The 14,260-nt window shown below is 40.9% G+C and overlaps 1 protein-coding gene across 8 annotated transcripts in view; it reads left to right on the top strand.

Moving 5' to 3' along the window:
• Nucleotides 1-14,260, top strand: part of PPFIBP1 (PPFIA binding protein 1) — a 164,327-nt gene that overhangs the window by 110,474 nt on the left and 39,593 nt on the right. For all 8 annotated transcript variants that reach the window (XM_008140513.3, XM_054719192.1, XM_054719193.1 and 5 more), the window contains 4 exons: nt 677-882; nt 8,462-8,548; nt 9,505-9,618; nt 10,515-10,646. In XM_008140513.3, coding sequence (XP_008138735.2) covers nt 677-882; nt 8,462-8,548; nt 9,505-9,618; nt 10,515-10,646 — 539 coding nt within the window. The remainder of the gene's footprint in view (nt 1-676; nt 883-8,461; nt 8,549-9,504; nt 9,619-10,514; nt 10,647-14,260) is intronic.

The following is a 14,260-nucleotide window of genomic DNA, read 5'->3' as shown; positions in this document are numbered from 1 at the left end:
TGCAATTTCCACCTCAGGGTGTAGCTTACTTGTAGGAAATGAAATTCTTTATAGTCCCTAAAATTCATTCATGTTTTTTGTAATACATGGCTCCACGCGAACTGATCTGCTACCTTCTTAACCCCGTGTCTGTGAGGTTAGCACATCTTACACCGAAGCCCACCATATTCTTACTGTACCACACAGTTGGTGGCCCACCTGTTAGATATTTGACCATTGATATTCACCATCAGTTATATGGTTTTATTTTTGCACCAAATAACTATGCCTTAGAGAGATTTACATGATCAAATTATCTCTTCCTTCTTTTTTCCCCTTTTTACTGAGTTTATTGGGGTGACACTGGTTAACAAAATTATACAAGTTTCAGGTGCACAATTCTATAACACATTATCTGTACACCGTGCTGTGTGTTCACCACCCCAAGTCAAGTTTCTGTCCATCACCATTTATCACCTCAGTACCCGCCTCCATCTCTCACCTTCCCCTGGCGATCACCACACTGTTGTCTGTATCCATGAGTTGGTTTTTTTTTTCTTTTCTTTTTTTCTCAATCCCTCCATACTTCCCCCCACCCCCGGTGACTGGACTGCTGGATTTGCTTGCCACCTTCAGCTTTGGTGTCTTATCTAATATAAATACTGTGGCTTTCTTTGATTTTTTTTTTTAAACCTAGGTTCTAAGGCCCTGGAATATTCCAATGGGATTTTTGATTGCCAGTCCCCCACCTCCCCGTTCATGGGAAGCTTACGAGCCCTGCACCTTGTGGAAGACCTACGCGGACTGTTAGAGATGATGGAAACAGATGAGAAGGAAGGCCTGAGATGTCAGATCCCAGATTCAACCGCAGAAACGCTCATCGAATGGCTTCAGAGTCAAATGGTAGATTTCTTCATGTTGCAACTCCCATGCTGCTTATTCCGAAATTTAGAACATAGAACAGCCAATTAGAGCAAGAAGAAAAAATACATAGGGCAACACAAGTTTTCCCTAAAGAGCTCCCAATTCCCTTTTGACTCTAAGGATTATTTTTACAAATGGCTATTTATGTACATTTCTTGGGGGCCGAGCAAGTCACCTGATGATTCTCATAAAAGTGGACTAGCCTTTAGATTGTGACCGAATGACCTACTGTGGCTTTGAACAAATAGTCCTACAAGAGAAGGAACCTTGCACATAATAGATGCTTAGCAGTACTACTGGGCTGTTCACTGTAAAAGGACCCAGTGGCAATTCTAAATAGGCAGACTCTCAAAGAGCAAGAGGTTTATAGCAGTCTTTGATATGAAGTGCCATCTAGTGGCTTTTGGTGGTCATTTCAATTCCAGTGTACAAGTTACGCTGCGTTGTTGGGCTTTTAAATGATATTCGTCTTCACTGAACAGTGAGGACGCTTTCTAGACATCCTTCGCAAAAATTGATGACATGGCCCATCTGCTCTTTCCCTGAACACAAGGGTAGATACCATGGTTTTAATATGTGGCAAACACTTAAAATCTAAAGGATATCACAAACACAGATTCAAGGGAAAAGATAGGAAGGGTGTTATTTTGTAAGTATTTAAAGAATACTCAGTTTTCAGGAATTTACATTAATATGCTTACGGGTTAATGGTGTTAGTATAAAAGCTAATGATCATTGTATGAAAGAATTGAGATATATTTTTGGATCTGTTTGCTGTTCCCTTAATACTACATCCGGCAGCTAAAACATGTTCACGTGATGTGACAAAAATACTTGTGTCTCCAGCCAGTCCCATGCTGGGTTTTCTCATGTTCCCAGCCAACATGCCTCCCATTCTGACAGTTTTTTAGTGGTGGTGCCGCTACACAAACTTGACAGTTGGAGATATTTTATTTTTTTTTGTAATACGTGATACCTTATTATTATACTTTTTTTCTTTTTGGTTAATCCTCACCCGAGGATATTTTTCCATTGATATTTTTTAGAAAGAGTGGAAGAGAGAGGGAAAGATAGAGAGAAACATCGATGTGAGAGAAACACATCGATTGGTTGCCTCCTGCATGCGTCCAGACCAGGGCCCAGGCTGGGGAGGAGCCTGCAACCAAGTTACGTGCCCTTGACCAGATTCAAACCTGGGACCCTTCAGTCCTCAGGCCGACACTCTATCCACTGAGCCAGACCAGCTAGGGCCTTATTATTATATTTTATATTTGCTCTGCAAGTTTCTTCTCTATACCTTACCAGGGGTCCTCAAACTTTTTAAACAGGGGGCCAGTTCACTGTCCCTCAGACAGTTGGAGGGCTGGACTATAGTTTAAAAAAAACTATGAACAAATTCTTATGCACACTGCACATATCTTATTTTGAAGTAAAAAAACAAAACGGCAAAAATACCTGCATGTGGCCCGCGGGCTGTAGTTTGAGGATGCCTGCCTTAAACAATAAAATAAAGTAAAACTGAAAAAACAAGTTCCTTCTCTATAGATTGAAGTATCCAGGTTTTCTGATTTCGTTGGGCAATTGCTTCATGCTCTAAAATTAGATGTTTTCTAGCTATTCCCTAGGCTATTTCTACTTCCTATCTCACCTCCTTTTTGCTCCACATTTTTCTGATAATTCATCACCTACTGGGAAAGGAATTTCCTATTGGCAGGAGCACCTCTTCCTGGCTCACATCCAGAGGCTGTCGATGGCAGCCATAGCTTAAGGGTACCTGTGGTTGAATTTTTAACTTGTGTCCAAAAACAAATGTTGTCTAAAACAAAATTGTATGCCCCAAAACATTTCCATTCACACGTGCTCCATCTGTTCTGTTCAAGTCTTTCTGGAAAAGAGTGAAAATGATCATGATGATATCTGAATATAAATCAGGTCGTGTCCTTCACTCCTTTTTCAGAAATGTCCCAGTGGTAGTCACATCGCACTCAGAGGAAAAGCCAGATGCTAGCTCTGGATTGCAAGGCCTTCTAGGCATTGCTCCTCGTTACTCTTTGACCTTACGTCTCATTATACTTCTCCTCTTTCACTGCAATCTGGGCACACTGGCTCCTTCACTGATTCTCAAACAGTCTCACTGCTTCTGAGATGTACTGGGCAAACTGGCCTCAGGGCCTTTACACTGGCTGTTCACTCTGCCGGGAAAGCTCTTTTCCCAGATATCTGTATGGTTAATTTTCTCATAGTCTCTGATACTTGAAAGTTGTGTTCCTAGTGAGGCCTTCCCTGGACAGCCTATCTAAAATTTTACATATTCATTCCTGTTATTACATCTCTCTGTTTTTTTTTTCCCTTAGCACTTACCACTTTCTTACATATTATGAATTTGCCATGTTTATATCATTTATTTTCTGTCTATCCAACTGGAATGTAAATATCAAGAATCTGAGAATTTTGCTTTGGAGTTGGGTTACAAATTACTCATACATAGTTCACTTTTTAAAAAAGTATATATTTTTATTCATTTCAGAGAGGAAGGGAGAGGGAGAGAGAGATAGAAACATCAATGATAACAGAGAATCATTGATTGGGTTCCTCCTGCACCCCCCACCCCCCACTGGGGATCCAGCCGTGACCTCCTGGGTCATAGGTCAACGCTCAACCACTGAGCCATGCTGGCTGGGCCATAGTTCACTTTTTTTTTTTTTTTTTTGACAAAAGAGTACAGGCATTTGTCAGACTGTGAAGAAGTTTCCATAGTAATTTAGAAAAATTTATTAACACTAGTTACATAATTAAGATTTAATGATGACCAACTTGACTGTCCATTACTTAAGGCTGATACTAATGTTCTCATTAGTGCAACTGGGTATTTACAGTTCTTCTTATTATTTTGCCTGGGCCAGGAGATCCCCTGGTTTACTGTAGGATGCAGGCCCATTTAATGGTTTTATAGGATCAGAAGCTGGATAAGATAAAAGAAAATAGTAACACGAGCTGCCTGTTATAGTGAAGGGATAGTAAATCTACAAGAATGAATTTGTGTTAATAGGGGGCCTATAGCTTTAGCCTTCTAGGAATGAATAGTTATTTTTTTACGATTTAAAAGTTTAACACAAACATTTAACAATGCTTTAGCAAACTCCAAGTCTAAGAGGGCAAATAGGAAAACATGTTTGTTTGAGCCAAGCAAGTGTTTTTTGCTTACTTTAGGTCTAACTTGATGAGCTGCCCTAGTGCCTTTTTTCAATAAATGAAGCTGAGAGTTTCCTGACCTGGATCAGGTCAAGAAATCCCCCAAGTGTCTGGTTATTTGGCAGTTTTAGTTATGAGGCAATCTCAAAATCAGCAGAAATTGCAAAACTACAGTTTTCAACAGAGCGGGTGAAAATGCTGATGGTAAGAACTTCAGACCAGGTATCATAACCCGTGAGATACGTAGAGTATAATAAATGGGGGAAATGAAGAGTCCTTATTGCCCTGCCATCTTATTTCCTCTTTTGAACTGCATGAGAAATGTAGGAGGGAAAAATAAGCGGGCTGTATGCAAGACTGGCCCAGTCGGGGGTGCCGTAGTACACAGGGACCCTCGCATTTGGAAGGGATGCTCCACTGGCCCCGAAAGGCAGCGCTGTTGCCCCGAGAGTATTTCCAGCACCAGGGTAGAGCCTCACCGCCCTGCTTCCATCACATCCGGGAGAGGACAGGGGCAGAGCAGGGCCTCTGCCTGGGGCTTGATTTCCACCCTTTGGTGTCCTGTCCTCTGACTCTGGACAGTAGAGCTGGAGATGCTTTATTGGGTTGGTCACAAATGAAAGGTGACAGCGATATTCATGGTTGAAGGATTCAAATCTTATCTCAATCTCCCCTCCTAGTAGAGTGTTTAGTGGAGAGCAGGCAATAAATGATTGCATGCAGTGGTGGAGATCCAATACTGATTAGGACACGAGAGACCCTGGTGTTAGATACTCCTTTTGGTCGCTAGAGATGTTTCATTAAAGGAGCTTTAGTGGACTGAGCCTTCTCGATACTGAATTTTAAAAACTAGAATCATGAAATTAAGAGTGTATTGGTGTAAAGTACATGATTTTCTAACCAGTATGCTGTACATCTGCAATTAATACAGAATAATACTGACTGTAAACTGTAATTGAAAAATAAAAAAAGAAAAGAAATAAAAACTTCAAAAGATAGCAATAAGTAGCAAATGGAATGAAAGAATATATTCATAATAAAACTACACAGTGTTGACGTAAAAACTAGATTATAAAACCTCTATTTTACAATACTGCATAGTTCAGAGTGTAGGATTTGGAGTCAGACCACTACCTTGTGAAATCTGTGTACCTAATAGGGTTAGGAGGATGAGAGGAGATAATCTATGTAAACCATTTAGAACATTCGCCTGGGTTATTAAACTCTTAAGCACTTAAAAAAAAAAAAAAGTGTGCTGGCAGAGAGACACGCATGGAGCCAGCTCTAACCTAGTCCATTCAGTATGACGCCTGCTGAAATGGAGATGCATCCAGATACTGTAACTGGCATGTGAGTGAGCACGTAATGTGAGGAAGACTCCACACAGCAAGCCCCAGCGGAGGAGGACCGTAAGGGATGAGGAAAGAGGAAGAAAGGGTGGGAAATACGGCTCATGCAGAAGGAAGGCAGTCAGTGTGTGAGAGAGCATTCTGTGTTCGGGGAGGTTTTGAGTGGTCTGGTAGGTAGAGCCCAGGAGTTGGGAAAAGAATAGAGGAGGTAGGGTATTTGCCTAATGGAATTTACCTCTCTAACATTTTTAAGGCAAAGGTAACAAAATGGGTAGAAATATAAATAGGGGTGTGAAAAGTAGAGACCTTGACCTACTTGAGTAAGTCAACACAGTGTTTTAAAAGTATGTAACTAGTCCAGTGGTAGCTCTTAACTGTGGCTTAATGTTCCTATAGTGACTTTTCGTGTGTTTGTGTGTGTTTTTTTTAATATATTTTTATTGATTTCAGAGAGGCAGGGAGAGGGAGAGAGCGATAGAAACATCAAAGATGAAAGAGAATCATTAATTGGCTGATCGGCTGCCTCCTGCACGCTCCCTACCAGGGATTGAGTCTGCAACTGGGATATGGGCCCTGACCGACTGGGAATTGAACCCTGACCTCCTGGTTCATAGGTCCACACTCAACCACTGAGCCACACCAGCCAGGCTAACTTTTCATGTTTTGTTTTGTTTTTTAAACTAATATCCTCCTGGGCATTATGAGCGCTTGTAAATATTAATACAGTGTTGAGAAAAGTGAGCATTCTCATGGTGAGCCAAATTTTAGTATTTGTTTTTCTCTTAGGATAATTCTGTAGAACTGGTTTTGGAACATTTTCTGTTTCCATACCATATGCAGTAGCTTCATAAAACACTTCTAGAACTTGCTATAGAAATACTTGTAATCTTGCTGTAATTTTCTTCAGGCAGAAGAAAGATGACTTTGGCTTTGTACCCTCCCTGAGCAGAAAGCGTTCTTTCCTACTTAATTAAATGTGTTTGTTTATAAAACGTTGCCTGTGTGGGGATTGAAAAGCAGGTGCCTGCTAATATCCTTAATTAAAATGAGGGATTTAACGCTGTGGAGAGCCCGTCTCGGCACTTGCTTAGATCGAGAACATGCATTGTGCACCCTGGCTTTTTTCCAAAAAGCTGTCCTCAAGAAGCTTCGTAAATTTCACTTCATGGTAGTCCCCAGGGATGGAAGTCGTCCAGGCCCCTCCACCAGGCTCCTCGTAATACTTGTCACTTAACTCTGGGCACTTCAGTTTACAACATGAACAGAATTATGCTGGTGGTGCAGGTATGTGGTCAAGCAGCTGATGTTAAATTAAACATTTTATCCATTCTAAATATACATCGCACACTTAACTAAATTCGTTTTCCAATTTTTTGTGTGGCCTCATGGGAAGTATATCCAGTGTGCATAGATTTTAGAAGAAATCTCCTAAAATTTTCTTTTTTGTTAAAGCTCCTTTTTGTGTTGTGTGTTTTTTTCAACATATAACTTGGGTTATTTCCAGAATTTATACTGGAAACTGCATGACTACCAGTTAATTCTGGAAAAATAATGGATGTCACATCAGATGTGAGCTGGGTGGTAAGGAAGTACAGTTTATATTTACTCTGATTCTTTGCTGTTTTGATTGGACTCTGGATGGCTTCGTCTAACCATTTTGGACTCCACTGGCTTTTATTTCTGTTGTCTTTGAAAGAGGAATCGGGACATTCTATTGGGATTACATATTATATGGTTGTGAACTCTGTAAATGAGATAACACGGGACATAGCACACACACGACTGTGTTTTAAAATGACATTTTTATGTTGTCGGCTCGCTGTCAGCCTTTTCGTGTGTCTCAGTAAAGCCTTGCATCTGTAAGATGACTGAGAAAAAAAATCTCACTTCCTTTGCCAATCTATACTTTAGCATTTAGACCATACAGGAATATGCCCAAGTCTGATAAAGAGTGGTGGGGAGGGCCCTAGCCTGTTTGGCTCAGTGGATAGAGTGTCAGTCTAAGGACTGAAGGGTCCCAGGTTCAATTCCGGCCAAGGGCACATGCCCGGGTTGCGGGCTCAGTGCCCAGTGTGGGGCATGCAGGAGGCAGCCAATCAGTGATTCTCTCTCATCATTGATGTTTCTGTCTCTCTCTTCCTCTCCCTTCCTCTCTGAAATCAATAAAAAAATATATATTTTTTTAAAAAGGTGGGAGGGATTTGCAGGGAGTAAAAAGAGTGAGCATTGGTCTAAGCAGAGCCCTGGGCCAGGTGCTATGGAGGTTTCAACATGATGCCTTGTATAGGCTCTGCCCTGGGGCTTGCATAGCGTTATACGAACAAGCAAGCTCACGAGAAGTTAGGGAATTTAAGAAGGAAAGTGATAAACCTCCAATGAGCTCAGCTGGTCAGGGCTGCCAGAGAGAGGGGCGGGGTCCTTGCGTACTGAGAGTTTAAGTTTTGGGGGAGAGAGAAAGGCTTCAAAGAGGAAGGAGGGGTTTGTCCTGTGATTTGGAGACTTGAGTAGCAGGAAGAAGCCTGTAAGTTACCCCTGTTGTCTCCCATTTAACGGGAGGCATTTGCAGTCCTGCATTTGGGACTTAGGGGGGAGAAGGGAGGAACGAGAGGGCATCCCAGGTCACTCCCACTATCTCCACTCAGAATTAGTGGCATTGAGCATTCGGGGGAAATAGGGGTTTTATGCCCGACCACACACTCGCAAAGCTTCGTGGGCCCCAGTTGTGCCCCCACTTGACAGTGACTGTTCCTTTTAGCCACTGTTCCTTTTAGCTCATTATTTCCTGCTTGATGAGAAGTTGTGTAGTTTGGTAAAACATGCCTTAACGTGCCTGTCGTACCTATTTTGAGGTAAATGAACCAAGTTTTATTCTTGTATTTCCTGTTCATGGCCGTCAGTCACAGCTGTACTAAATTCAGTTCAGATTCCTTGAATTAAAAACAGATGCAAATTTTTATTTACCTACAGTGGTTCAAACGGAAAGAGGACCAGACTCACCCTAATTACTTTCTTTTCAGACAAATGGACACCTACCTGGGAACGGAGATGTGTATCAAGAAAGGCTAGCGCGGTTAGAAAATGATAAAGAATCCCTCGTCCTTCAGGCAAGTGATTTTTTAAATGCTGTTCGTTCCTCATGACATATTTACAAAGACTAAAGCTGGCATGGCAAGTTCAGGTGCTTACAGGAGCCAGATTGCTAATAGATCTAAGTGCAGCAGGCCATCTGTGCTCAGTAGGGAGTGGTGAGGACTGTGGCAGAACAAGGGTGTGCATACCCAGTCTAGCATGAGCAGCCCTTAATCCGCCACACTCTTCCAGGGCCAGTCTGATGACCGGCACAGTCATCTGATCTGATTTTTTAATATATACCAGAAATTCTGATTTGATACTATATATCCTATATAATAAAGAGGTAATATGCAAATTAACCCTTACACCCTCACAAGATGGCTGCCTATGACCAGGCCGGCAGGGGGGTTAGTGAGGGACGACCAAATGACTGAACAAGCAGGCTGCGTGGGGCGACTAGGCTGGCATGTGTTCAAAGCCATGATCACATTATTGTGATCATGGCTTTGAACACATGTGTGGATACTGTGATCATGAAAGATCTCATGGAATTTGAATTCTCTGGATTATTTTCTTTATTCCTCCTGAAGTATCAAACTTGAGTAGTCCTTGATAACTTCTCCTCCAAAAGTTAACTCCATTTTCTCTCTTAATCTCTAATACTACCTCCTACCCTCACCTCACCCCAACCCCCCTAAAAGCTAATCTGTGTGCGTGCTCCCTCTCATAAATGGTTGAAATGGTTTTAACCTATAAAGCATTGTACACCCCAGTGAGCCGGACCTTTCTTAAGTATTGGAGTCCTCAGACCAACAATCACCACATATAGAGGAGTGTGAAGGGCTGCTGTCTCAATAATTCTCAGATCCCCCCCCCCCCCCCTTACATCCAAATGAGTGGTGACCGTTTTTGTTCTATTTAGAGAAATAAAGTTTGCAGTGGGACCAAATTCCTCCTAATCCATTGAGATGTTTTGCTCTAAATACAGGTCAGTGTGTTGACAGACCAGGTAGAGGCGCAGGGAGAGAAGATTCGAGATTTGGAGTTTTGTCTTGAAGAGCACAGAGAGAAGTTGAATGCCACAGAGGAGATGCTGCAGCAGGTATGTACGAAGCTGGCCCCCCGTGGGATTTTTCTGCTGAACTGTTTGAGATGTTCCATTGTTGTGTTTGCTCTGATGGAGCAGTACATTTCATAGTCCACTTACACTGGCATATTTTAGGTAAAAACCTAGGGTAGCAGGCCCTCAAAACACATACACACAATAAAAATGTGCTCATGTAATAAAAATGTGCTCATGTAAATAGGTAATTTTAATTATCTTCTTTATGCTTTCATATGGTTTCCTAACTCCCAACCATGAGCATATTTATCTGATTAAGAAAAAAGATAAATACCACATATGACCTCTATTAGATAAAACTTGTATACACACACACACACACACACACACACACACACACACACACACGTTGCTCACATATGAGAGGACCTATAATATAATGGACAGAGTATACACTGGAGCAAGACTGCTTAGTTTTGAGTCCCTGCTCTGCCATTTCCATGCTGTGTGACTTTTGGCAAATTTTTAACCTCTCTGTTCCTCAGCTTCCTCATCTGTTGAGTTCCTCATCATGTATTATCCTTATGAGTTTCTACCTCATAAGGTTGTTTTGAGGCTTGAACCACTAAATACATGTCAGAATAGTATCTGGCACATGGCACACGTAACATTATCATCATCATCAATTTTATCAGGCTTCATACTATATATAAGGTTTACATATGTGTGTATCTACGTAATATATCTCCCCAATAAGCAGATATGTGTTTAGTGCTGCTCAATGAGGGTTAACTAAATTGTATCTATTTAGTAATTAATCATCAAATCCTCTATTTGATAGTTACTGCTTTGCAGTCATATAATAAGTGAGACACATCCATATGTGGCTGTTTGTAATAAAACAACTTTTGAATGTATCTCTTAAATTCTAATAGGAGCTTCTGTGTAGGACATCCTTAGAAACTCAGAAGTTGGATCTGATGGCTGAGATATCTAACTTGAAGTTAAAACTGACGGCTGTCGAGAAGGACAGATTGGATTATGAAGATAGGTTCAGAGACACAGAGGTAAGCAGCACCCTCTCTCTCTTTACGTACATATACATACGTATGCGTATATATGTATACTAGTAGCCCATTTGCAGGAAGAATCCTGCAAGCAGCCATTGTGGCCGCGTGCGCTGCCGCTGCCGCCGCCTTTGCGGCCGCCGCGCCTGCACCCGCTCGCCACTGCCGCCCGCCCCGCTCCGCCCCGTTCTGCCCCGCTCTGCCCCGCCCGGGCTTTCCCTTTGGCAGCCACCTTGCTTTCCGCTTTTCCTCCCTCTTCCTTCTAAGTTGTCTTCAGTCTTCACTCCTCCCTCCCTCAGCATATGCAAATTAACCGCCATCTTTGTTGGGTAATTTGCATACTCGCCCTGATTGGCTGGTGGGCGTGGCTTTGGCTGGTGGGCGTGGCTTGGGCGTAGCGAAGGTGCGGTTAATTTGCATATTACTATTTTATTAGGTAGGATATCACACACATATGTTCCTAGAGCAAGTTGAAATTCCTTGGAGGTGTGAGGGAGAGGCAGCTAATTACATGTGCCCTCATTCATCTATGCTTCTTTTTTAAAAAAATCTTAATTGTTGAAAGTATTACATATGTCCCTTTTTCTCCCGTCATCACCCTCTCCCACCCTATCTCCCCCGCCGCCACCCAAGCCTTCACCACCCACATTGCCTGTGTATCCTTGGGTTATGCATATACGCATGTGAGTTCATTGGTGGATCCATCTATGCTTCATTTTAAGAATAATCTTTAATTAAGTTGACTTTTTATCATTAAATGCTAATGGCAGTTTTTATTTTCAGACTTTTTAAAAAACACATTGTTATTGATTTCAGAGAGGAAGGGAGAGGGAAAGAGAGAGAGAAACATCAATGATGAGAGAGAATCATTGATCGGCTGTCTCCTGCATGCCCCACACTGGAGATCTAGCCCGCAACCCAGGCATGTGCCCTGACTGGGAATGGAACTATGTCCTCCTGGTTCATAGGTCAACACTCAGCCACTGAACCACACCGGTCGGGCTGTTTTCAGACTTTTGATATGAAATAGTAATTCTTTCATTGCCTTTAGAACAGTGGTTCTCAACCTTTCTAATGCCGTGACCCTTTAATACACTTCCTCATGTTGTGGTGACCCCCAACCATAAAATTATTTTCGTTGCTACTTCATAACTGTAATTTTGCTACTGTTAATGAATCGTAATGTAAATATCTGTGTTTTCCAATGGTCTTAGGTGACCCTGCTAGCGGTTCTCAACCTGTGGGTCACAACCCACAGGTTGAGAACTGCTGCTGTAGAGCCTAAGACCACCGGAAAACACAGATATTTACATAGATTTGAATTGAGTGAAGTTTGCTCCATTGCCTTTTTCAAAATTAAAATGTCTGTCAAAGGTCTAACTATGATGGAAAATCTTGTCACTTGTATTACTTCCTCGGGAACAAAAGGAAATCCCTAACTTGGTGCATGTATTAACAGTAGAGCTTTTTGTCAATCACCTGTATGAGCATGTTTTCTTTTTATATTATATATACATATACACACACACACACACACACACACACACACACACATACATATATATATATGTATATATATATATATATATATATATATATATATATATATTTGTATTTATTTCAGAGAGGAAGGGAAAAGGAGAGAGAGAGAGAGAGAGAGAGAGAAACATCAATGATGAGAGAGAATCATTGATCGGCTGTCTCCTGCACACCCACTACTGGGAATTGAGCCTGCAACCAGGCATGTGCCCTTGACCAGAATCAAACCTGGGATCCTTCAGTCCGCAGGCCAATGCCCTATCCACTGAGCAAAACAGCTAGGGCAACATGCTTTTCATTTGATTGAGACTGGGGCTCTTAGAACTTAGGAAGTTACCCAATTTCTTTTAACGTTGCTCTTGTGCTTTTTAAAGAACAAAAACAAAAACAGTTTTCCTTCTGTCATTCATAACACAATGGTAGAATTCAGTCCGCAGGTGGCATGGCATGGAGCTCACCATGCTGCAGAGAAAGAAGTTACACTGTTTGGGGATCGAGAGATGGCCTTCTATGCTACATATACAACGTTTAGGGGATGTCTTAACCTGTGTGACTGTGGGTAATTTGGATATGAAATGTTAACGAAACATCAGGACTAAATTGGAGTAGATGTTGTATGATTTTTTGTTAAGACCCCAGAGCAGTATTTACATCTCTTGAGTGTGTCTGCATTTTTATAAAACTGTTTTTCCCCAGTGCTGCATTCTCAATCGTGTGCGAACTGATCCTGTCATCAACTTCCAGTAAACTCGATCCCTGAAAATTTTCAATAAATATTTAACACTATTGACAAAATGTAGGGTGAACATTCCCAGAGATTATGGGATGTTTGATAAACTTTGTTATATATGAACATAATTAAAATAGTCTTCAAAATTAAAACTGAATTGAATATGCTCGTTTCCCTATTGCTGTTCCCTTGATAAAAATGAAATGTTTCCCAGGCTGTTTCAGAAATCCAAAATTCTTTAACTTTGTCTTAGAAGTTTGGGTTACTTGGAGATTAAGTTCTAAGGACATATTGGAGTGGGAAAGAAGTATAGGTACTCCCACAGACTGGGGGTAAAAGTCTTAAAACCTTGACGATTGAGGATGTGCCTGCCCCAGGAATTGCTGACAGATGGTTAACATCGTTCCACAGTGCCCCCTTCTGGTCACAGCGCAGATGGCAGAAACTGAATTTTTGTGAAGTCCAAAAGAGTTCTCTAGAAGGGAAAAGGGGACGGTAACAGGGATTTTCTTTTTAAAAAGGACTGAACTTATGGTAAGATATTAGTTGGAAATCATTTGTATATCACTTTCTAAAGTTTCATATTAAGGAGCTAATTTCAGATTACCCAGCTTGAGTTATCATGGGAAGATATATGGCCAGTGTTGCCACAAAAGATAATTGGGTAGTTTTGTGTTTGTTTGTTTGTTTACTTGCTTGTTTGTTTTAAATAGAAAAATTGTCTCAATTTATAATTCTATTTTCTTCCATTGTTTCTTCTTCTTTGCAAATTGCTGATATTTCTAAATGAAGTGGTAAATGCATACGGTACCTAACAGGAATTCAAAGCTATTTCTTAGCAATGAGAAAGTGGGTAAATATATATTAAAAAGACCAGATTGATGAGGGGATATCATTGAGAACTCATATTATGCAAGGATGATTGATAAATGGGAAATAATAAGTGGGAGAAACTGACTTTTTTCTGAACTTGAATTCTGAGTTTATAGATTAGGAATCACAAACTAAAATGTTATTACATGTTGTCAAATAGTTCTTGTCCTCATTTACAAAAAGAGAAAATAGACACCCTCTTATTGAAACATTGTATTAATAATATTAATAAGTAATTATTATATGATAATGCTGGGTAATACTTTTCCCCATTTTACAAGAAATGCTTTAAAACGGGAACACTTTAAAAGCCTGTGAGTTTTCTGGAAAGTGTATTTGATTGTAGCATCCCTTTTGCTAGCCTTTGTGAGGTTATACTTAGAAGTTTAGAGTAATTCCTCGTTAATTAAGTTTTCCTTCTTATAGCATTGTTCTATTTTTTTAAATTTGTTTTTATTGATTTCAGAGAGAG

The sequence above is a fragment of the Eptesicus fuscus genome, chromosome 7 (assembly GCF_027574615.1).
Source record: "Eptesicus fuscus isolate TK198812 chromosome 7, DD_ASM_mEF_20220401, whole genome shotgun sequence".
Lineage (NCBI taxonomy): Eukaryota > Metazoa > Chordata > Mammalia > Chiroptera > Vespertilionidae > Eptesicus > Eptesicus fuscus.
Note: the sequence above shows the minus strand (reverse complement) of the source record. Positions and strands in the feature narration are given on the sequence as shown.